Below are 23118 nucleotides of genomic sequence, written 5' to 3'. Positions count from 1 at the left end.
AACCCCCCCTGTTCCTCGGCTAGTGCTAGTCTCACTTTGTCGCGTCGATCGCCCATGATGGCTGGCGCCTCGACGACCTGCACGGGGCCGTCCGTCCACGAAGCGAATGTCACTGGCCTCGTTTCCAGCCAATCCAACACAACCAAGTGACAGACCAAATTTGAAAACAAGAATGAAAAAAGGCAACACCCCCTTCCCCCAAATGAATTGCACTTGGTAAACGATTGTACACCCGAGAATTGTCCGCCACAGCTAGTTACTTGTCACCGCCTGTCACCTCGTCAATCCCATCATCCCAATCCCCGGCAGCGCACAAACGGGAAAACTCGAGCTGCGTGCCCCCCTCGTACCCGATCCCTCCCCCTCTCGTACGCTGATGCAGAGCCGCGTCGTGTCCTCCCAGTCTCCCGTGTCTTGTCCAACCCTGACCTCCGTAACCGGGGGCGGCATGCACGTACCGGACAATGCCGCCTCACCTCACGAAAGGCGCATGAGAAATAGAAGCAGGACGCATGAAGGAAGCAAAAGGGGAGAAAAAGAAAACGAGTACCGAGTCGTTCTTCCCCCGCTCTCCCAATCAGCCTCGGGCACCCCGACGGTTGGCTGCTTACCACAGGATCTACACCTGCTTACCCCCGAACCCAATCCCGCGCCCACGATGCGCGTCTTCTCATCCACGGACCGTCTTACACACTCCCGATATAGACAGCTTAGTTATCCACCTCTCTACCAATTTGACAGATGTCGTCGCTGCTTCTGCCTTCATCCTTCCGTACTCTTCGAACCTTTCCTGCCACTCCGTTTCACAACACACTTGGAACTGGATCAGCATGCCAGGTAGATCTAATACTAAGGCATCAATGAGATACTATATACTTTCATAACAACTCTATAGCACTTCCTTTTCTCGCAACAACTCTATAGTACCCCGTTTCCCCCAGTAGCCTATAAAAAGCCATTCTCTACATCGTCCGCCCTCACGACCCTATCAACCTCATCCAACACCATCGGATACACATCCCTCCACGCATACCGTCCCATCCAGCAGTCCAAGTGCCCGTACCCCTCCACCACCCTCCTCCTGTACTCCAGCCTCCCGCGCCCCGTCCCCGCGTCCAGCCCGAACCTGCCGCTCAGCCGCTCGTACGTCCTCTCCGTCGCCTCCGGCGAGAGCACGTCCGACTCACCCCCCGAGAACAGCATCACCGGGATCCCGCGCAACCTCTCCACGTTGTCCTCCGTCGTTAGATCCCGCCCGTCGTTGGCCGCCACCCGCCCCCGGCGGCCCATCCGCATCAGCAGCCCCATCAGCGCCGTCCCCGCGCCGTTGAACCACGCGTCCACGTGCCGGTGCGTCGCCTCGTCCAGGTTGCCGTGGCTCCAGCACCGCCCGAACAGGAACGTCGCGCGGTGACAGCTCGCGCTCGCGCACCGCTCCTCTCCAGAGACCAACCGGAGCGGCAGCTGGTCCAGCAGCGCCTGCCGGAACCCGCCTCCGTCGGAGCGGCAGGGGAACCACGGGCCGAAGAGCGCGTTGTAGAGCTGGTCCAGAGGCACGGGGAAGCGCGCCTTGCGGGCGTTGCGCGCGCTCCAGACGGGATGCATGAAGACCTGGCTGCATGTGAGCCCGCGCACCCAACCCGCCGGCACCGTGCCGTCCAGCAAACCGCACGCCAACGCCACCGAGCCCATACAGTGCGCCACCACGTACACCTTCTGCCCATCACCCCGGACCGCCCGCAGCTTCTCCAGGCCGGCGCGGATATCCAGCCGGGCGTCGTAGGTGGTCCAGCGGCTGGCGTCGGTGGTCTCGAGGATGCCGATGCGGTGCACGACGACGAAGACGCGGTAGCCGGCGCGCGTGAAGAATGTGACGGCGTTGGTGGGTAGGGTGGGCAGGGCGAAGATGCGGTGGTCGACGGCGGCGCCGGGGATCAGGAAGAGGTCCTCGACGGGCAGGGGGCTGCCGAAGACGTCTCGGCGGACAAGGCGGCGATCCGGCTCCCACATGAGCATCTTGGTGGCCACGCCGTCGGAGGCGACGATCCGGTAGGTGGCGGTAGGCTCCGTCGGGTTCGGGAAGCCGACTGGTGGCGGCGGGATGGGGCGCTCGAGCGGTCCCAGCGGCAGGAAGAAGTGCGGCGCCATTTGGCGGGCGAAGTGTGACGACAGCTTCAGTGCCTGCTTGTACCTCTCCGCTCGGCCTTGTCCCGTTGAGGTAATGGTGCGTAGTTGCTTTAGGAACTTGGCAGGCTTTATTTTCAACATGCCCGCGGCCACTGTCTGGGGCTCTCCGCTGTCTGTCATTTTGCCCTTCTCGACAATGGTTACGTTCAGGTTGGTCATGGTCCGCCATAACCGCCTGGGATTGAACGAGACAGATGAGTCGAGGATCTTGAACCCGTGAAATTGTAGCTCCCGTCCATTAATCCCCGTCATGGGAGAGTCGTAGACGATCTTTCTCGTCCCGCATGTCTCCGGGTCCGGCCGGAACAACTCCACGGTGCCACCATGGACCATGAATGGCGAGCCTGTGATGGTGGGACACACCAGCATACCAGACATGGTGCCTTTGTAGCAGGTTTCCGAGTCTCCTGTGGAAGTCCGCTTAAGCTGAATGCTCACCAATAGCCGTGCTACTTCTCCTCCACCGCTTGCCACACGATATGCCCGTTTGTATGATGTATTGTTGCGCAACTCGAGAGTCCTGCTGCCATGAAGGTAGCCCTCCAAAGCTTCCGTAAAGGAGATGGTATCGGCAGGTTCTTTGACGGTCTGGGTACTGGGTTGAATTGGCTCTGGGCCAAGTCGGTGGGCAGGAAGGAACTCGTCAGGGTCGATGCTGCCGTTTGGCTCGGTAGAAATTGCCAGCGACTCTCTCTCAGCAAATTCAGCAACGGATCTCTCAGCAAGCGCGGCAATCGTGGCGCTCGGGTTCACCCCCAGCGCAGCCGGAACTGCCGCGCCATCGACAACAATCAGACCAGGATGCGTCTCGGACGAAGGACCGACAAAGACTTCCCCTAGGTGGTTCGTGACGCCACTCTTGCCGCTGTTGTCCGTGGACATGCCAGCACCGCTAGACACAGAGATTAGCAGCGGTTCTGGGTGCTGAGAAGAACAAGATTGGGACTCACCCAAGAGGATGAACGGTGATTTGGTGGTTGCCCCAGAGTCGGCGCAATGGATTGTAGACCAGCGTGCCGCCATCTTCCTCGACCGCTTCCCTGAGCGGTGCCAGTATTCGCTCGATCCGTTCCTCATCCTGGCCGGCCCCGAGAAACTCAAAGACGAGCTCATCGTCAACCAGCCGAGCTGCCGCCTGGCTGCCTGTTGCATGGTGAGCAGTTGACCTCTCTCATTGGAATGATAACTGACTGTCATGAGACATGATCAAGAACACTTGGATGTTGTCCTTGGTGGTGCCTATGGGAGAGAATGGATGTAGCAGTCTCTTCTTGCATCTTGAAAGGGCCCATTTCATCTTTTGCCGAATCGACCGTTTCGACAATGATGAAAGCGTTGCATGGGTGCAGACCACGGTCTTGACAAATGCCGACATCACATGCGGGACGTCTCCGTCTTGGATGATGTATCCGTCGAGTGGATTACCAGCCTTGTCACGCATGTCGATGGCCGATGTGATGGTCGGCCCCGGTCGGTTCGTGAATGTCTTCTTCGGGCTCCTCCTAGCATTCGCTCCATGGCTGGGATAGCATCTATAATCCGTGCAAATCAGATTAGTGCCCACCAAGTGTAAACTGTGCAAGTCCGGGTCAACGCACCCAAACGCCACCATGTCACCATTCCCGCTCATGCCCTGCCCGACCGAGTCACTCACAGCCAGGCCCATCGCCTTGCTCCTCAGCAAAATCTCCGTCGTGCCCAGCGCCCCAGCCCCGAGAAACACCGCCTTCTTCGCGTGCACCCACATCAACCCCGAGTTCTTGCCCTTGCGAAACCTGGCCCGCGCCCCGTCGTGCGCGGTAAACCAGACGACGTAGCCGCCGCCGCCGCCGCCGCCGCTGGGCGCCTTCTCGACGTGCTGGACCTCGCACCCGCAAAACACGTCCGCTCCCCGGCGCCGGGCGTCCGCCAGGTACGTCACCAGCGTCGTCGTCTTGGACCCGTCGTTGACGCCCGTCGCGTCCTGACCGGCCAGCGTGGACACCTCCATGGGCACGCCGGCAGAGCTGCGGCCGGCGCGGAAGCGCGTCGTCTGCGGGACCCGGCGGAAACGGTCGGCCAGGCCGAGGGCGCGGGCTTGCCGCTCGAGACGGGCCGTCTTGTCGGGCGTCGGCCAGTCGTCCGGGTACGGCTCGGGCTCCAACACCTCTCTGACTCGTTGATAGTCTAAGTCGTGCGCAACGGAGACGTGTTAGCTCTGGCACGGAAAAGGAAAGGGAAGGATGAGAAAGGAAGGCAGACAGAGAGGAACGGCGGAATACATGCATTTTGACAAGCAGGCCGGGTCTTGCCGGATCTCGGACGGCCATAGTTCCGAGGACAAGGTTGGCTCGTCCGCCTCGAGAAAGCCCCCCCCCCCCCCCCATGTAAGTTTTTCTTCAAGTCCAAGATGGCAACGCGGCGTGGGCATCGCCAAGTCTCACTCACCATTGCAAACGACGGCGCTCTGGCCCTTGCCCGCAATAACGTGATACATCCCCGTCGCCTTCCCGCAGGCCTTTCCGGTCCTCCCCCGGGAAACGTGCAGCTCTCTCGCCACCTGCCGCACGCTGTCGCTCCGCGGGTACTCCCCCGGCCACCTCTCCCGTCCCCTCTCGAGGACGCAGACGGACTGCCCGGCGCGGGCCATGCGCGCCGCCGCGACGCCGCCGCCATACCCGGACCCGATCACGACGCAGTCGTACGACGGCCGCAGGCGGTCCAATGGCTTGGAGAGCCGCGGGAACGGCGGCGACGCTGTGCTTCTCGCCTGGTCGTGTTGCATGCCGGCCGGTCCGTCTGTGCAAGAAGAATAAGACGAAGCAGATAGACGTCGTCCGTCCTTGCCGCGACGATGGCTATCCTTGGGAGTCATGATGTATCAAACGCGGAACGAGTGGCATGAAACATACATGGCGAGCGTTGAAACACTGTCTTGCAGTATAGGATGACTCGGCGTATTTACAAAGTCTGGATTGCTGTCCATCACACACAAGTGCAAGACAAAGCCCGAGGTCTCGCAGTTTGGGGGCTGGCTTCCTCCCCCTCCAGGCTCACCGCGGAACTGCTTACATTGTCTCTCTCCCAACGACAATGGCCTTATGGGGTCCGCGGCCGTCATGTGGATGCTTTTTTGCCTGTTTACACCCATCGTGACGAGTCTCCGAGGGCGCGAGACCCATACGGAAAGCAAACAATGTGTGGTCCGTAGCGTAACTAACAATAAGCGCCCGGCCGAGTGGACAAAGACATCCCGCAAGTCCGCCTCGCCTCGCCTCGACCTGCCTCGGGTTTCTATGGATCCTGGGCTGTGACGATGGAGAAAGCAGACGGCGAGGCCTGAAAGTGGCAATGGCCCATTCACGAGGCCGTATTGGCCTAAACCGGTCCCAGTCGTCGGCATGACCTGTAAAGCAACAGCGCCGTTCTCTGCAAAAAAAGGTTTCTTACACAAACGTCCATCAGTCTCTGTCACAAGACAGATGTGGATTCCGCGCATAATGCCGCCATTTCAGGCAAATGCCGGTGGGCGAGGTTGAATGCACGAGACCTTCGGCTTACGATGCACCCTATGGAGACGAGGCTGTATGCGTATCGACACTGGCGGGTTTCGCGCCACGCACTATATATATCGCATGATCAAAAGTGTCCGGTCCAATGAGCAAGTCCGGATATGCTATAATGCATCAATTAAGTCAAACTCCGGGGTTTTCAACAGCCCGTCCCCTGTCGATTCGTGAGCAATCATGTGCGTCGTTGCGCTTACCGCGCGCAAACGAGCCTTCTTCACTTCGCGGGGCTGCCCTGTTCGGTGAAAATAATCAGACATATTTGGCACCGAGTCCATTCGGTCCCAGTTCTGTGGAGAGAAGGCATGTATCACATGCTCCGCGCTGGTTATCAAAGTGAGGGAAAGCCGGGATACCTTCCTCGATCGCGACAAGTCCTATTAAGTAAGCCTCGGAAGACGATAACTAGCGCTGGAGGTGCCGAGACAGTTTCAGCCGTCTTGTTGAATTGACGCACATACTACGACCGCATGAACACTCGCCAATTAAAAGTTCAAGCTGCTCAATATACGGATGTCGCTTTAAAAGTCGTGTCTCGCGCTGGAATTTCCTTCTATTTTTTTTTCTTCGTCTTTCTTATCGTTTCTATCTTTCTGATCTTTCTGATCTTTCTCATATCTCCTATCTTTCCCATCTTTCTTGTCTGTTATATCTTTCATGTCTCTCCTATCTTCTTTATTTCTCCCCTAATTCGTACGTCTAGTCTTATTAAATGCCTACCTACTTACTACCTAGAATTGTGTGTACACTACAAGTACTTAGATATGACTTTTAAAAGCGAACTCTGTAATTGAGGTTGACATTCAGTCTAATTAATATATAAATAAATCATGCATCAAAAACTACTAGTATTTGAGGAGCCATATCTCCCAGCACTTGGGCATCTATGCCTCCATTTTCAATCCTTTATTCCTTTTTTTGTCTCTTTTCACTCGCAAAGCTTTTCCCAGCCCTTAGATCAATTCCATATGACAACTCTGTTACGACTCTGTACTTCTCATGCAGCAAAGCCAATCTTATCCGCTTCTTTTTTTTTTTCACACATATATCTGTAAATGTGAAGCAATGGTACACCAGGCCATGCTTGCCAATGCTTGATTCCCGAAAATAAAGAAAAAACAATGCTCAAATCAAACCGCATTTCAGCAGCCAATGCATACGCTTTTCGCCCACTCAGCCCGCTTAGCCCATCTAGTGCTTGCTGATGGAAGCCCGGCGCAGGCGCTCGGTGCCGTTGCCGTTGACCTCGCCGTCGCCGATAGCCGCCATGCGCTTCGACATAAAGTCGAAGAAAGCAAACTGGCTGGGCTCCGCGCCAAACTCGTACACGAAACGAGACGCCAGGTAGCTACCAAAGATGCTGCGCAGGTAGCTCTCCGGGACACGCTCGATAATCGTCTCGAGACCAATCTTGTCCAGCAAAAGCTTGGGCAGAGCGTCCTTCAGGATACCATGACGGATCTCCGTGTTGGACCACAGGTCCGACTGCTGGAGCTTCTCGTCGAGGTCGGTAATGGCAATCGACAGCTTGTCAGACAGGATCGAGCGGGGCTCGCCAGTCTTCTCGTGCTCCCGCCAGATGGCCTCGAACTCGAGACGAGCATTCTCCTGGATCTTGGCCTGCACCGAGCGAACGTAGTCATTGTAGAACTGAGGAGCCTCGCCAGTCTTAGCGTCGACGCACATGTTCTCGATGAACCCGGCGTCATCAAACGACAGCGAAGCCAGAACCTCGAGCGACGACGACGTCACACCACCCTTGTTGGCAGACGCATCCTTGTAGAGGATGCAGCCGGCAGCCTCCAGGCGGAGCTTAGCATCCTGGGTGATGAACAAGTTGGCACCTTCAACAATGTAGGGAATAACGGCCTTTCCATCCTTGATCAGGCGGTTAACCGAGATAAGATCGATGGACTCAGGACGGCCACCGCACGGAACAAAGGCATCAGTCATGCCAGTGTCGCGGAGGTGGTACGTGTTGCGGAACGAGGTACCGTTGGAGATGACTTCGCCGTTGGGGAGGGTCACGTTGTTGTCCTCGCACAGAACACGGTAACCGTCCTTGGACAGCTTGGACAAGTCGTACTCGCTGATCATGGCACGCTTCTTCGCGAGGCGAACGAGCTCGTCCTTGTCGAGACCGTTGGGGTCAGCCAGGACACCGGAACCGTCGACAATGGCGGTCCACTTCTCGTTGCCGAGAAGAATCTCGTTGCTGCCCAGGTCACCGTCGGGACCACCGGTCTGCATCTTGCGGACAGTAGCAGGGTCGAGGTTCAGCTTGCGGTAGATGCCCTTGACGTACTCGCGGACAGACAGGGTAGTCATACCGTACTTGTCGTGGGGGATACCACCTAGCTTCTGGGACTTGCCAGTGAAGAACGACTTCCACCAAGGGGCGCCGCGAATGCGGGCGTGCTCAGTAGCCCAGTCGACAAGGTTGGCAGTGTTCTCATCAGGACCCATGAAGAGGATCTCCTGTTTGCCGTACAGATCCACCACGGGATTCTTGATACCGGGTGTCTCGGCAGGAAGGAGGAGATCAAGGATAGAGTCAATGTACTTCTCAAAGGCCTCCTGGGCACGGTCCTGCTGCTTGGGGTCGAGGAGGATGACACCCTTGGAACCGCCCTCAGGGATATCCTTGTTCTTGCGCTGCTGTGTGCTGGCAAGACCGTAGTTCTCATCAAAGAGGTTGCGGACATTGATGCCGTAGGCTTCCTTGCTTCTGGACTTGACGATGCGGATACCACCGCGAGAAATGTCACGGAAGCGCAGGTGGAAACCACGCGACTCGGCACCGATGACGAGGAACATGCCGTAGAGACGGCGGGGGTACTCAGCCATGGGGAGGAAAGAGGGATCGAGACGGAAGCTGAGGGCGACCTTGGTAGGAGTGAAGTAGTTGGTCTTGAGGATAGCATTGTTGAAGACGCGGAAAGCTGTCATGACCATCTCGTCGTGCTCGTTAGCTACAGTCTTGGAGATCTTGTCCTTGAGCTTCTCGTCCGAAAGAACCTCAACCTTGGGGGTGGGGGCAAGGTACGCGCGGTCGTAGTCGGGACCAACGCTCAGGTGGACATTGGCGAAGGAGGCATACAGGGAGCGGACAAGCTCGGGGTAGGACTGGATAATCTCATAGATGTAGTCGGGGGTAAAGGTCTCGGTACGGAGACGGCGCTTGAGCTTGGAGAGAAGGGCAGCCTGGGCGCTGTCGTTGTGATCGATAATCTCCGAAAGGGAGACGTACTCGGGGCCGAGACGGTTAAGGAAGTGCTGCACGAAGACCCAGGTGGAGTGAGCGTAGACGGCCTCCTGAAGGCTCAGCTCGCCAGTGGCGAACAGGTTGTGGAACTTGTTCTGGGGAAGGCAGTAGAGCAGGGAGATTTCCTTAGTGATTTGGTGAATAGACTCCTCCATGGGGGGGAAGTAACCGTGCTCGGTAGAGGCGGGACGCAGGTAGATGGACATGACGGAAATACCGTTGGAGAACTGCTCGACATACTTGCGGGAGGAGGTGACGCCATAGTAGTGGTAGAGATCGGAGAGGGAGGAGAACATGCCGCGGGCAGTGCGAGTGCGGAAGGCGACGACGAGACGCTTCTCGACCGAGTCCTCAATGTCGAAGATTTCGATGACGGGGCCGGTACGGGCGACGGCGAGCTCGATGATTTCTTGGTAGATCTGCTTGGTGTTTTCGGTGGCCTTTTGCCAGAAGCCGTGGTCGGAGATGAGCTCGAGGTTTGTCTCCTTAGGATCGGTATTCTCAACGCTCTGCTTGAAGTCACACTTGTATACAAAGTAGCAACGGAGGGTAGCCTTGGAGTTGGGGCTGGCGCCGATGACAGCAGGTGAACGGAAGGTCTCGACGCGGTACTTGGTCCTCTCGGAGTGGTCGAGGTACTTGGCCTCAAGGCGGCCCTCATAACGAGGACCAAAGACATTGGACTGACCAGGCTCACTGGTGTCGATGTAGATGGCGTGGTCCTCGGCCTCCATGTCGAGGCGGATCTCCTCGCGCTTGTCCTCGCGGGAGTTGGCGGCGACCTTGGCGGCGTAGAGGGAAGTGATTTGGTTAGCGATGACGTCGGGGGTCTCAATGCGGAAGTAGACATCATCGATGCCGAGCTGTTCGTAGAACCAGCGAGTCTGCTCTTCGATGAGGGCCTCGGGGATCCAGCCATTGTCGGAGATGATCTTGCGGACTTGGGGAATTGATGTCAGTTGGTGGGGGGTTGACAGCTGTGTATTGGTACAACATACCAGTCTTCATCTGCTCGACCTTGCCAGCAAACTCGGGGGCGACATAGCCAACGGTGGCCGAGCGAAGCTTGCGGTGGCCATTGCTGTTGTGGGAAGACATGTGGGTGGGCTGAGGAGAGGGCAGGCGGCTCGACTCTTGCGAGGCGACATCGGCCAGGACCTTGTTTACTGATGTTGGCATGGTGGCTGGTTGGCTGCCAGAAAGGTTAGATGTGTCGAGAGCGAGGCCAGGCATTGTGTGAGAGGAGGATTATATTATAAGTGGGAGAGGAAGGTGAAGAAAATGGTGCAAGGTGGAAGACGATGTGGAGGGAGATGAATAGAGGGAGGATGCAGAAGAGGATGAGTTGATGATGCGGTGGAAGATGGATATGTAGACCAGACGATGATGAAGTTGAGTGATATGGTTAAAAGAGGAGAGGACTGGTATGGGGAGAAGAGGGTTTTATACAAGAGACGGTGACGAGAGAACAAACAAGCGGTCGCCGACACATCGTGTAAGTGAAGAGCACAGCACAGCAAGCTGTTACTCAATAGTTTCCGATGGCGGGCACTGGGGGGGTGTGAGGTGTGAGATTAGGGTAGTCTAGGGGGGTAAGGTAGCTGGTAGCTCCAGGGCCTGGTCAAGGTACTTAAGATGGCGTGGGCGTGCTAGGAAGCATGGGGAAAGACAAGAGGACAGGTGACCAAGGGGGTGTCTGACGAGGACCGGGTTAGGGAGTGAGGGAGTGTGTGTTGTTGGCCACTTTCATGCGGGATGCAGCGGCGAGTGGAGGGGAAATGCAAGGCGGCAGGGAATAAAAAAGAGGAGAGGGGAGAGAAGATGGCGACCAGTAGAGGAATGAGGGGCATGGGGAGAACGGCAGTGGAAAGAATGAAGCCATCGTGAGTTGGTCGATTTGGTGTGGGTGAGCCTGACCGCTTGGTCTTAGCAGATGCTAACAGGCCTAGCGCTGGCACCGCTGCTGGCAAGCTGGCAAAGATGTGCAGCCGCCAGCTGCCGGCCGCATGCCAGCTGGCAAAGTGGTCGCTTCTGTTTGCAGGTGCTTGCGGCCCGGCAACGAGGCTCATCTGACCAAAAAAAGGCCGGTGGCATTGGAATTGTGTATATCGGAGGGCTCGCAGAAATGCTGACTCGTCGTTGACTTACCTATGATGAATGTTCAAATTCGTAACGGTCGGCAAGGTCGGAGAGACAGGAGGAAAAAGCAACGCAAAAAGCTCAACAATGGGCTATTGGCGGCGTTGGCTGCAGGCGAACAATGCGCTCGTTGTTAGTGGGATTCCTGTTTTTGTTGTGCTCGACGAGGTCGCAGTGAAGTTGGCGGGGCAAGGGCGGCTTCTTGGCGGGGCAATTGCGCAAGAGTAGATGGCTCGCAGCGCGGGATGAAGGGGGCAGAAAAAAAGATGTTGGTTTCTGCAGCTGAGGCTGAGACGCAGAGGTAGAGATGCGATTGATTGTAGAAAAGCAGGATTGGTGGTCAGGAGGAGGAGGATGAGAAGAATGAAACCAGCGGAAACTGGTATTTGGAGACGATGAGGGACCAAGTTGGAGAACTGAATTTGGGCGGGCGGGCTTTTAATCCAGGGATTGGCCGTTGGGCGTGACGGATCAGGCGGGAAGACCAGCAGCGCTAGAAGGGGCGCTGTACTGGTACCAGCAGCAAGCCTGTAAAAAAAAAAAGCGGCCGTGCTGTAGTGGCTTCTTCCCTTTTCTCAGGGCAGGCTGTATGAGCTGGCACCCAACCAAGCAAGCCAGTGAGCTTCTAGCCTGTCCGGAAGCAGCAACGTGCCAGGTGCACGCAGTGCCTGGCAAACGGGCAGCCCAGGCGCCCAACCAGGTCCGTCAGGTCCAGCCATTTTCTTTTTTAGCCCTTTTCTTTTTGGCCCTTTTCTTTCTTGCGCTGAGCTTCTCGGCCTTGTGCGTGCATTTAGGCCATCGCTAGGCGGGCTGGAAGGCCGGGCCCTCCGCTTTCCGCAAATTTGCGCTGGCTGCGTGACCAACTGACCCCAGCCAGGGCCTGACGTGCCACAACGCCGATTCAGGTACCTCAGCACAGCCCGGTTTCCCTCGCCTCTTCTTTTTTTGGTTGTTTTTGGTGAGACGAGCTTCCCGTACTCGGCGTGGCAACGGGAATGTGTGTGTGTGTGTGTCGAGGAAGAAAGGGGGGTCGCGTGCTCGTTTTCATGGAAACACGGCAGGACGGTGGTGGCGAGGCAAATTGAATGGGAGAAAGAATAAGGAGAATTCTCTTTTACTTACCGAGTAACAAGGTGAATGTGCGTGTAATGCTGTAGCACCAGTGTCGGGACAGGTATTAATAGAACCAAACAGGTGAAGCAGCAGGTCAAGAGGGCTTCAGCTAAAACTGGCTGTTATGTTTTCGAATAAAATGAAATTAAAACAAGAAAAAAAATCAGCTACAAAGCTAGGCGAGGCTTTCCTTTTGTATAGAATTGCCCCTCGAATCGGTCCATCAGAGTTTTCATTCCTGTTCTTACTTGCGAACCTCTCCCTCCCCGTCTCGTAACCGGTTCGACTCGGTTTGAAGCCACATTGCCCCAGACGGCGTCAAATTCGCTGCTCTCGGTACGTAGCGGTCGGTACACGCCAGCACTGGCCCCCTCCCCCTCCCTCCAGACTCCTTCCAAACAGTGGGAACGGGCGGGTCAAAGGGGGCTGCGGCGGAGGGCGAGTGGGAATGGGGGAAGCTGCTCGAGCAATTGGTCCACGGCCGCACAGCTTTTCTTCTGACCTCGTGGGCTTGTCTAGTTGCTTCCCCCTCCGCGCGAAAAGGGAAGCTAGAAGGCCTCGAGGCGGTTCGAAAATAGCTGGGGACCCAGAAAAAGGTACTTTGTGTGGAGGTGGGGGGGCATCCCATGGCGAAGAATTTTTCCATCAGCGTGCGTGAGGAACGGCACGGCATACTCAATTAGAGGCCGATTTTCACGATTCGACTTTTGCAGGACTGCCAGAATTCAGAGGAACATACAAATGGTAATATCGGCAACTTCTGCCCTCGTCGATTCGCGCAGAAAGCAAACACGTCTTTTCCGTACCGATTTAGTGGGGTTTCTTGATCCCAAGTTTCCACTCTTGACCTTGTGCCAGGTCCAACTTTTTATGGCGGGCGATCGTGATGCGTCAACTAGAAAGAAATGATGTATATGGATACTATAAATGCAAAAAAAAGTAAGAACCAATTAAATAAGAAATTTAAAGAAAAAAAATACTTGTAAAAAAGTGGGACTTCTCAAACGCTGCTCATTCTTTTTACCCAACCCAAGACCGCTGAACCCCACCACTGACTTCAATCCTGTTGGGTCCGCACGCCTTACTTGGTTCCTGGCTGTCAGCGCGTTCGCCCAGGAACCGCCAAAAGGGCCAGCTGATGCAGCGGGCTGGTGGGTATCGGCGACAAGAGGTAGAAGAAGCTGGAGTCGAGAGGGGATGGAGGGGTTGAGGGGCAGCTTCGGCAGGTCTGGCTTCTGCAGCGCCAGCGGGACGGGGCAACGTGCAGGAAGCTCGGAAGAAGCCCAACGAGGGGAATAAGACGACCAAGAAGAAAACAGAGGCAAAGCCCGAGAAAAAAAGAGATACGTAGCTACGTAGTCACGTAGCTTGGACCAACCACAACCCCATCTCTCGATCCCTCCAGCTTCAGAAGATCCTTCTGACTGGAGCTACTAACTTAATGTGCTGATCGGTTATTCTAGGCTCTTGAACAACGATGGATGCCTTCGTTGCTTGTCTTGCATGACGCTCCGTCTCAAACGGTGGCCGCCTCATCATTTAACAAGTGATTCGTTCACAGCACCCACGCCATGCATCCCAGCCCGCACGCATTGTGAGCCATCACACAGACGTGAGCCATCACACAGACACACAACACACACACGCCTATAGGAGACGAGCATCATGGGATGGCTATTGTGGAGCGTCGTCTCTCTGATGCCCACCTGATCCTCTTTCTCTCTATGTCAACACCCCTCAGCTAATAGCTTATTCATCCCGCAACAAAACTAAAACGGTTGCTAAAGAAAGAAAAGATCCAGACCATACATAATACCCGAGCGCCAAGTTCGGTCCTCAATTCCGCGGGAGCCGGCAAGTAAGCTGAGCCTGTCATTCGTCGTGCCATCAGCCAGCCATAACGTATACGTACCGCGACCCCCAACAAGCCAATGTAGAAAAAGAAGGGCAATGAAAAAACTCTTAGAAACAACAATGCAGAAAATAGTCGCCCACTAACCGTGACCGTGTGTTGTTCATGCATTTACTGTTACTTTTTTTTATGGCGGCTCCGGCCCACTAAGTCAAACCGGGCTGCACTTGCCCGGACAGGCAATTGAATTGGCATTGGTGGTGGTGGCGTTCGGCGGGTGACAGAACTGCATATAAAATGGCGATGCTTGCGTGACGCGCAGGTTGCAGCAGAACGAGGGAAAGTCGGCCTCTAGTTCTTTTTTGCGTCAATTGTTGCAGCCCATGGAGTGGGTTGCAAGTTGCCAGGGTATGCTCACGTCAAAACCGCTTGGCCGGCAGCCAAGCTTCATCAAAAGGAATTCTTGTATAACTACAGTTGGCAGAGCTCGTAAGTTGCAGCAAGAGTCAGACCTTATTCCCCCGGGTCTGACGATTACGAAACGGCTCGTCTTATTATAACCAAGAGACTGGGTTATAGGCCGGCTTATAGCAGCTGTTTAGTATGCTTACAACCACGCTGGACGACGTTCCCCCCCCCTCCCCATGCACGGCTTCGATCAGCCGAGTCGATTTCGCCGTCTGCGACGCGCTGAGTCAAGTCATCGTGAATGCACGTCTCTCTTTCTCAATTACCGGCAGACAACCCAATGCCACGCGAGAGCCGGGTGCGGGTCAACATCACGGGCTCACGTAACGCAACGCGCCGTATAGGACGGGCTTTTTCGTGCGACGTTTTGGCGGCGATTCGCAGAGCCAAGCCTCGCAGAAGAGACGCACACGGTAACAAGAAGAGAGGGCTTAAAATAGCCAGCCGCTCCAGTGGCGTCTTCAGCCTGGCGAAATGCCCGATGCTGTGTGTGTGTCTGCAACTCCTGCAGATCGATGCCCTTGTCTGGCAACTACATGACAGGGGAAGAAGTGCATGGCAGAAACTTTCTGTAGTGACGGGTAAAACGTGGGCAGGCGACATTTTTTCTTACTCGCTCGTCGTTTTTTATTTCTGCGACTTGCCGCCAAGAAAAACAGCGTGTCCAACACCAGCAGCCGAGACACGGCAAACGGTGACAGGGAGAGGCTCGAGCTGGCAAGGGGGCTGCTTCGCTTCCCCAAAAAAGGTACACCACGGACATGCAATATTGGGTGCTATTGATGCTATCCAGGTTGGCCAGCTACGTTCCTTTCTTCGTGACAAGACCGAGAACGGGCCCTGTCCGGGAATTGCGGAATAAGGGGTCCTCCCTTGCTCATCAAACAAAAGACGCGGGAGAGGAAGGCGTAGGCGGATGGGATGCCGGCAGACGGTGTGGGTTTGTCGTTGTACGATGCTAGCGCTCTCACTCGGCACGGAGAAAGAGGTTCGAGGTACGGATAATGGCCAGACAGACAAAAGCTACAGCAGGAATAGCTACAGGTGAGGAAGAGAGGTCCACTGGTTCCGGATGGCATCGGGCCTCCACCGCGACGACGACGACGGGGCGGCTGGCTTGGCCGGACGGGAGCCTGATGGGCACGCCATCATGCACAGCGAGTTTCCATTACCCCCAACTTTCCAAATGCGGATGTGTCTTTTTTTATTTATTTATTCATTTAAAAATGTGTTTTTTTATTTTGCGTTCCACGACTAGCCAAATCCAATGTCGAAGAGTCGAGATGCATGAAAGTTTGGAATGGCGCAATGCGCGGGTGGACTTTGGTGGTGGTGATGGGCGGCGCAGCAGCAAGGCGTCAAACCCCATCATCAGCTTCCTTCAATTCTTCAATTCTCCCGGAGTAATACGGTAGGCAGGCAGCTCGCTGTGTGCTCTCCAATTTTTTCCCCAACCCCCAACAACTTCTACGCCGTGTTTGTTCATAAACGAACAGGAGAAGGAGGAGGAGGGTGGCATCGGCGTAGTTGCAACCGCGCAAACGCACACACTTTCTGCACGCCGAACCTGCAGCGTTTCGATTCCGTTCAACGCTTGTCCGGAGTAGACAAAAAAAGAAGAGGGCGTAAAGTGACTTTTTTCAATATGTTTTTCTTTTTTTTTTTCATTACTTCAGCTTTTATTTTGATCAAGACCACGCACACCATCCCCAAGTAATATTCCTCATGCCGTTGCACGACGCACGATTCAACAAACAGGTCCGCACGTTTATTCCTTTGAATTCTACTTTTTTTTAGTTATTCTTTTTTTCGTTTCTTGCAGCCTGCGCCTCGCTCCGGTCGCCCCACGCCCCGCTTTCACGGAGCCCCGGGAGACCCAGACTCTGGGGCAGAAGCGGGCGGCCCCCGGCAACAGCGTCCATCACGAGGACTGCAAAAAAAACTAAAAGAAAAACTAAAAGAAAAAAAAAACTACTCGTAGCTAATAAGGTAATCATCACAAATTGTTGTATTCTTAATTTACAAGGCTTATTATTTTGAAACTACACACACCCACCCCCTTGTAAACATTTTGTCTCTCTTCTATTCCGGGTCCTCTGTTTTGCGGGTTTCTGGGGGACTGGGGGACCTACAGAGGGAGGCAGAGGACCATACAGAAAATTCAGCGAGGTCACGATGCCCTCAGCCCCGTTTTGTCTCCCCCTTCCGCCATCCCGCGTTTACGGCAGCAGGGATGAATTGAATGCGCACCGCTCGCCAAAAATTTAGCGACATGCACGTTTTTGGTCAATGCATTTTAACCTTTTTCTTTTCTTTTTTCTTTTTCTTTTCTTTATTTCTTTTATTCAATGCTCGGCATGTTTCTTGTTTTAAACGCCTTCTTGCAGAACGTACCACCACCCATCTTTTTTCGCCGCAAGTCAGGACGCCGCCTTCTTGTCTCGCCTGCCGCCCCCTCTTCTCCAATTCTGGCGGTACATCACCAGGTACGGAGTTCGTCCACGCTAACGCTTATTCTTAACGGGTACCTGCCTCCGTACCGGCTGGGCCCCCTTCTCCAAATTTCAATCCTCTTTTTTCTTCGCAACGATGGCTGCATCTGCCCAGGCCATGATGCACGGCCAACTTCTCCCTCCACATCAGTTTTTCTTGTCTCGTCTTTCAGCATTTCGTGGAAAATCGTGTTTCAGCAAAGCTCGTATGAGGCCTTTTTTCTCCCATGCCAGCACATCGTAGTAGCAACTCTCCAATCGGGGGTGCCGACCTGTCATCCCCAGGCACACACCACCACCACCACCACCTTTCTCCAAATCCTCAACCACCAGCCTCCCCGCATAATACCGCTGCCCCAGCTTCCTTCTCTCTTTGTCCCATCTCGTGTCAGGCCTAGAACTTGTTGGCCATCTGACCAGCTTACCCGGGTTCCGAGTTTCCTTCCATCCGTTGTTCCTTTCCCCTTCCTCTCTTCCCGTCACGCTAAATTGCCAATCTCGTTCTTCCCCTCGTCCCCTGTCGAAGTGCAAAGACCACTCCGTACTGGCAGCCCAACCAACTATCCCGAGATCCTGGGTCGGTCTTACGCGGCCGACACGGTGTGGCTCCCCGACTTCACTTCCCCCTTTCCCCATGTTCTTATTCTTGTCATTTACCCCATGCCTTGTTCTCCTCTCCGTCGGCGTTCGACTCCGTCCGACCTCGCATGGGCGGCGCATCACGAGGACGTGAATGCCTGTCAATAACTAGGATTCTCGGTTTCGTTTCCTACAATCTAGACTTGTCCTTCTTTAAACTAAGAATAGTAGAAATCTCCCTCGAAATGAAGAATCATCTCGCGGACCCGTCCATCCTTGGTGCCGTCGCCAGCGCTAAAAAGCCATCAGGGTGTGCGTTTATCAACTCAGGCGCTTGATCAGCATGTCAAGGCTCATTTTTCTTATTGGTCTTGCTGCCCAAACTTGGTTTCCTTTTTCCTCAACAGTCCAAGACGACGAGAAAAGAAGAAACAAGCCCTGAGACACAAATGACTTGGCGCAATGCCGTAGATCCCTGTGCGGCACCACCCGTTGGCCATCTTGTCCCGTCTCCCTTGTATTATTTATACTCGTAACTCGATTCCGACAAGATACTGCAACATTCAGTACAGCAGACAGTTTGACTGTTGCTTCACCAAGAAAAGAACATGGCCAGAGTCAGGATGCCCGAAGTGTCTCGACACGGCCAACCCGCCAGCCCAGAACCATCTGTCATGTCTTTGCAACGGGTCGTACGAGACCGGTATATCTAATGTAGATACCATGTCCTTGTATTAATGATAGATCTCTTTGACTTCCATTACCTCTGACAGACTCTCGCCTCCATTGATCGCCGTTCCAAGACTCAAACACACACACTCAACAACATGACGGAACAACAGACCCTCAATTCAACTTGTCAATCACATGTCCCACAATAGCAACCGCCAGCTCTCCGCACGCGGCAAACAACGCCCTAAACGCCTCGCTCGTCCACAGCGTCTTGAGATGGCACGCCGCGAACTTGCTCACCAGCGCCCGCAGTTGCTCCCCCAGCCGCTGCCGCTCCTCGTAGCTGTACCGCAGCAGTGCCACCACGTCACCGATGCGCGCCTCGTGCAGCGTGAACGCGCACAGGATCCGGTGCAGCTTATGCAGCGCCAGCTGCGCGAGCGGCTCGACCCGGAACTCGTGAGCCAAGGCATGCACCCGCGCGTGAGACAGAAACACGCCCGCGTACTCGAGAGCGCTGTCAACCTCGTTGCCGGGCGCGTCAAATTGACCAGCGCCGGTGCCGGGGTCGTAGCGCAGCTCCGTGGTGAAGCTGTGCCACACGTCTTTCAACATAGGCAGCAGCCGCTCTTGCGGAGAGGCGGCCCGGAAGGAGACGTCTGGCTCTGGCAGCGCTGACTCTTCCTCCTTGACAAACTCAACGACTGCCTTCGCGGGCTCCGGCTGAGACGAAAAGAGAGCCCCTTTCTTCTTCTTCCCCTTCTTCTTGGTGGGAGTGGGCGACATGTCCGCCGCCTCCTTGATGGGCGCCGGTTCAAATGCTGGTTCAGGCTCCAGTTCAGGCTCAGCCGCAGGAACATCCCAACAATCTTCTTCAGCCAGCTTCACCCGCGCTGGCTCCGGTTCAGGCTCAGCCGCAGGAGCCTCCTCAACATCGTCTTTGGCCGGCTCCGGCTCCGGCGCAAGGAGTGCCCGTTTCTTCTTCTTCCCCTTCTTCTTGATGGGAGTGGGCGACATGTCCGCCGCCTCCTCGATGGGCGCCGGTTCAAATGCTGGTTCAGGCTCCAGTTCAGGCTCAGCCGCAGGAACATCCCAACAATCTTCTTCAGCCAGCTTCACCCGTGCTGGCTCCTCCTCTACAACCAATTCAACGACTGCCTCCGCCGGCTCCGGCTCCGACGCAATGAGGACCCGTTTCTTCTTCTTCTTATCCTTCTTCGAAACTCCGAAGAGCCACATATCCGCCACATCCTCAGGTTCACGCTCACGCTCACGCTCAGGTGCAGCAGGTTCTTCGTCAGCCGGCTTCGACGCTCTGGTTGTGCTGAAGCCCCAATCGTAATCTCCGCCCACCTTTCCTCTCGAAGTGAAAAAACCCCACACGTCCTTCTCAGGAACGACTGCTTCGTCTGGAACAGGTTCAACCACCGCCTCCAGCTCAACATGTGTCGCCGGTTCTCTCACGGGGAAATCAACGGGCTTCTCCTCAGCCACCTTGTCCGGCAAAGGCTGCGGCTCCGGTTCCTCCTTCTCCTCTGCAACAGGAGGAGGCGGAGCCTCAGCAGTGGTAGGCTGGGACGGAGCGCTGCCTTCGTAGTCTCCGGTGTACACGTACTGACCGAACCGAACAAAAGTGTCCTCGTCGACGTGTCGCCACACCGCGGTGCCGTTTGCTTCCTGCTTCGTCAACCCATTGCTGACGATCGAGTCCAGCACCGAAGACTTCTTCGCCGCCAGCGAGGCATGAATGAAGAACTCCCGCTCCTGCGGCCCAACGAGGAAGCAGTAGGGCTTGGACGACAAGATGCTATTGTGGGGAGGAGTTAACTATATGGCACTGTCATGGCCGGCCGCGCGAGACATACCTGTCGTAGGTGATTTCCGCCATGGCGTGGATGAAAAGCCTCTGTCTTTGGTCTTGGAGCTTGCGAGATCGAAGAGGGCGAATGGAAAAAGAAGGAGAGGGCGCCGGATGAGGGCTTGGGCATCATGGCAGGTAAATATATATGTTTGACCCCGCGTAGCTGCAGTGTCCATCACGTCCCAATCACATTCAGGCTCGTAGCTGCCTAACGTGGCTGGGGGTCGGCAGAGTAAATGATCACTTACTTTGCTTTAGAAAAAAAATTGTAATTCTTCTAATAAATCCGCTCGGTGGCGTAGAACGGTAAGTTCGAACGACGCTGTGTCGGATTATACGCAAGCTTAAGCGCACGGCGAATACCAAGGTAAAGCCCAAACAATATGTAGACGCTAGCAAGATATAAAGGGCCGATAATAGCAAGAAATGAATAAATCAACGTTGGTAGCAAGCCACAAAAGTACTGATAGGACTGGAGCGGCACACTTGTCGATCTCACGCCTCAATATCCGCAGCAAACAGGCTGTACCAGAAACGACAGGCATCACCGCAAAAACATAGAGCGAAGGGCAGCTTAGACGACATCCGCAGCACTACACAATAATTTCAAAATTGCATCTTGCCAAGCAATGCGAACGAGGCAGCGCTGCCCTCCATCCTGCTGCTCGCACCATTCATTGGGACGCCAACTCACGGCTTGATGTTAGTCGCAGATGTAAGAGAAGCGCAGCAGCACTGTCTTTTCAAGGCAACCAAGTGCAAACCAACCGAAGGAGCGTGACTGAAGTGAAACCGCCCGTTGCATTTCCCCGCCTCGCTGTTGAGCAGGTGTCGTGAATGGTCACCGCCAAGCCCTACTCCATGGCGAACAGGGCTGCATCGGGCGGCGTGCAGCTCCAACAGCCTCACAACCCGTCCGCTTCCTATTCCTGCTGCACTGCATCATGCAGAAATGGCCTGATTAAATGTTATATAGAGAAGGACGGGTGCTTTGGCGGTGTTGTTTATTGGTGCTGGTCTTCTTCTCACAACGTTTTCCCTTGGAAGTAATCTGCTCGCTACCCAACAACCTCGCGATGGATGCGCATACACGCGGCACGAACACCATCCTCCCCTTAGATGAGAACGGCCTTTATATCCTGCTATCAGACCAGGACCGCAAGTACCACTGGCACTGGAGCTTATACCTGCACAGGGAGATGCTCAGCGGCAGCACATTTCACATCGCGCGACCGAGCGCCGCCGTGCCGTGGCGCTACGAGGACGTTGAGGTGCGCAACATCATCTTCTCACTGTCTGTTACCCTCGCGCTCAAGATCGCCATCATCCCGCCAGACATGGATGGCCCTCTTCGGGACCGGCTTGCCCGCGTGCCCATGGGCGTAGCTGACACGAAGCGCTGGGGGCCGCTGACATGTCGCACTTGGCTTCTGCGAGCGTTGTCGGAGCTCGACGACGAGGGATACATCAGCATCAAGCCGTCTGCGACGGTTGAGGAGGTGGAGGCCGAGGCATTCGAACTGGCTCGCGACAACGCCACGGCCGAGGAGGGGGGTAAGAGGCTGAGGGCAGAGGATAGAGTCCACCACAGCACCTTTTCTGTGCCATAGTATTGTTCTTGTTACCATTGGAGGTGCTCGTGCCATTCGGCTTGTCATACGACGTACGCAGATGGTGTTGGAGGAGCGAAAAAAAGCACTGCCATATTACTGACAGGGCGTGGGATCTAGCGGGCGACCACTCTGTCGGTGGGCGAGCAAATCGCTCCTGTTCAGGTTCGTCTGATCTTCCAACAGGAAAGCCTTTCCAATTGAGCTCTTGCTCGTACCCGTTGCCCCATGTTTGGCGGTAAATTTCTATCTCGTCCTGGGTCTTGATGATGCGCATGACTTGGTAAAGTTCAATACTCGGGCATGAGGTTATGTTCTGTATCGAATGGACCGCATCATGGAACAGCACCGGTCGTCTATTCTGCCACCTTCGTCATCGCATATTGGTCGGTAGTTACTATTCGAGGTGGCATTGGGTTGTTGAGATAATTAGTTGATCTTGCCCAGATCTTGAGGCTTGCCAATTAAAAAGGCCGAAAGTCCTCCCCAGCAAGCAAGTGCTGGAAGCAGCTAGCATGGCCAAGAATTACCATGGCCTATCCAGAGGGTCTCGCGGGCTGGTGCAAAAGTAGTGTCAACAAAATTGGATGTGAAAATCTTGTGCCTTGTGTTCGTAGGGACTGAAATCAACGGCGTGGATGATGCGAACTGCCTCGGCGATAATGTCGAGCATGCTGGACGGAAATTGGTCTCTCTAGGGTAGGCCGAAATGGAAGGCCGCATGCAACCAGCTTCATAAAACGAGGCGCGACTTGACAGTACCCGCCAAATATAGTTAAGGGCATACAGCGAAGGTGCTGCGACCAGTCAATGGCGTAGTTATTTATGGAAATAATTGGCTGGAGCTAATAGCACCGAAAGGGTGGACAAGCGAGGGAGAAGAAGAAGAAGAAGGCGATGAGAAGTCCCCGCACTGCTTGTTGCTAATACCAGCCATAGCAAGTGAGCCACTGACGTGAGCCATTCAGGCCAAGAGACGGGAAGCGCAGTGGCTCCAGAGCAGCTCGCCACATCGTGGCAATATCTGGTTCTTTGGAAATACTCGAGACGAGGCATTCTGCCTAATCACTAGGAGTGTTTCCAGATCTGCAATTTATCAAGGAACCTTTCGATGTGCTAATGATCATAGTTACATTTGTACAGATACCGATGCCTCGCAGCTCTGGTCTTCCCCGCCGTAATACCTCCCATTGGCAGCACCACTGCTCTGAGGTACCTCTTCATGGGTGGACCATCCGCCATCGTGACAAGTACAACCTAGCTAAGTAGCTAATCTGTGCCTACCTCTTAGGTACCTTCCCTTATCCGCTGCCTTGCCAGCTGCTGACAGCA

At 55.1% G+C, this 23118-nt stretch overlaps 4 protein-coding genes across 4 annotated transcripts; 1 reads left to right on the top strand and 3 right to left on the bottom strand.

The window, feature by feature from the left end:
* Positions 1–945: 945 nt before the first annotated feature.
* ISF_07159 (Fumarate reductase/succinate dehydrogenase flavoprotein) lies at positions 946–5041 on the bottom strand (the record flags this gene model as incomplete). Its single annotated transcript, XM_018850762.1, has 5 exons — positions 946–3079; positions 3138–3330; positions 3379–3719; positions 3786–4353; positions 4615–5041. The coding sequence occupies 5 exons, from the start codon at positions 5039–5041 to the stop codon at positions 946–948; spliced, it is 3663 nt and encodes a 1220-aa protein (XP_018702040.1).
* A 1885-nt stretch (positions 5042–6926) lies between these two features.
* Positions 6927–10233, bottom strand: ISF_07158 (NAD-specific glutamate dehydrogenase; the record flags this gene model as incomplete). Its single annotated transcript, XM_018850761.1, has 2 exons — positions 6927–9940; positions 9999–10233. The coding sequence occupies 2 exons, from the start codon at positions 10231–10233 to the stop codon at positions 6927–6929; spliced, it is 3249 nt and encodes a 1082-aa protein (XP_018702039.1).
* Positions 10234–18489: 8256 nt separating this feature from the next.
* On the bottom strand, positions 18490–20203 carry ISF_07157 (hypothetical protein; the record flags this gene model as incomplete). Its single annotated transcript, XM_018850760.1, has 2 exons — positions 18490–20122; positions 20181–20203. The coding sequence occupies 2 exons, from the start codon at positions 20201–20203 to the stop codon at positions 18490–18492; spliced, it is 1656 nt and encodes a 551-aa protein (XP_018702038.1).
* Positions 20204–21252: 1049 nt separating this feature from the next.
* ISF_07156 (hypothetical protein) lies at positions 21253–21786 on the top strand (the record flags this gene model as incomplete). Its single annotated transcript, XM_018850759.1, has 1 exon — positions 21253–21786. The coding sequence occupies one exon, from the start codon at positions 21253–21255 to the stop codon at positions 21784–21786; it is 534 nt and encodes a 177-aa protein (XP_018702037.1).
* Between the last annotated feature and the right edge of the window lie 1332 nt (positions 21787–23118).

The sequence above is a fragment of the Cordyceps fumosorosea genome (genome assembly GCF_001636725.1).
Source record: "Cordyceps fumosorosea ARSEF 2679 chromosome Unknown scaffold_20, whole genome shotgun sequence".
In the NCBI taxonomy this organism is placed as follows: Eukaryota; Fungi; Ascomycota; class Sordariomycetes; order Hypocreales; family Cordycipitaceae; genus Cordyceps; species Cordyceps fumosorosea.
Note: the sequence above shows the minus strand (reverse complement) of the source record. Positions and strands in the feature narration are given on the sequence as shown.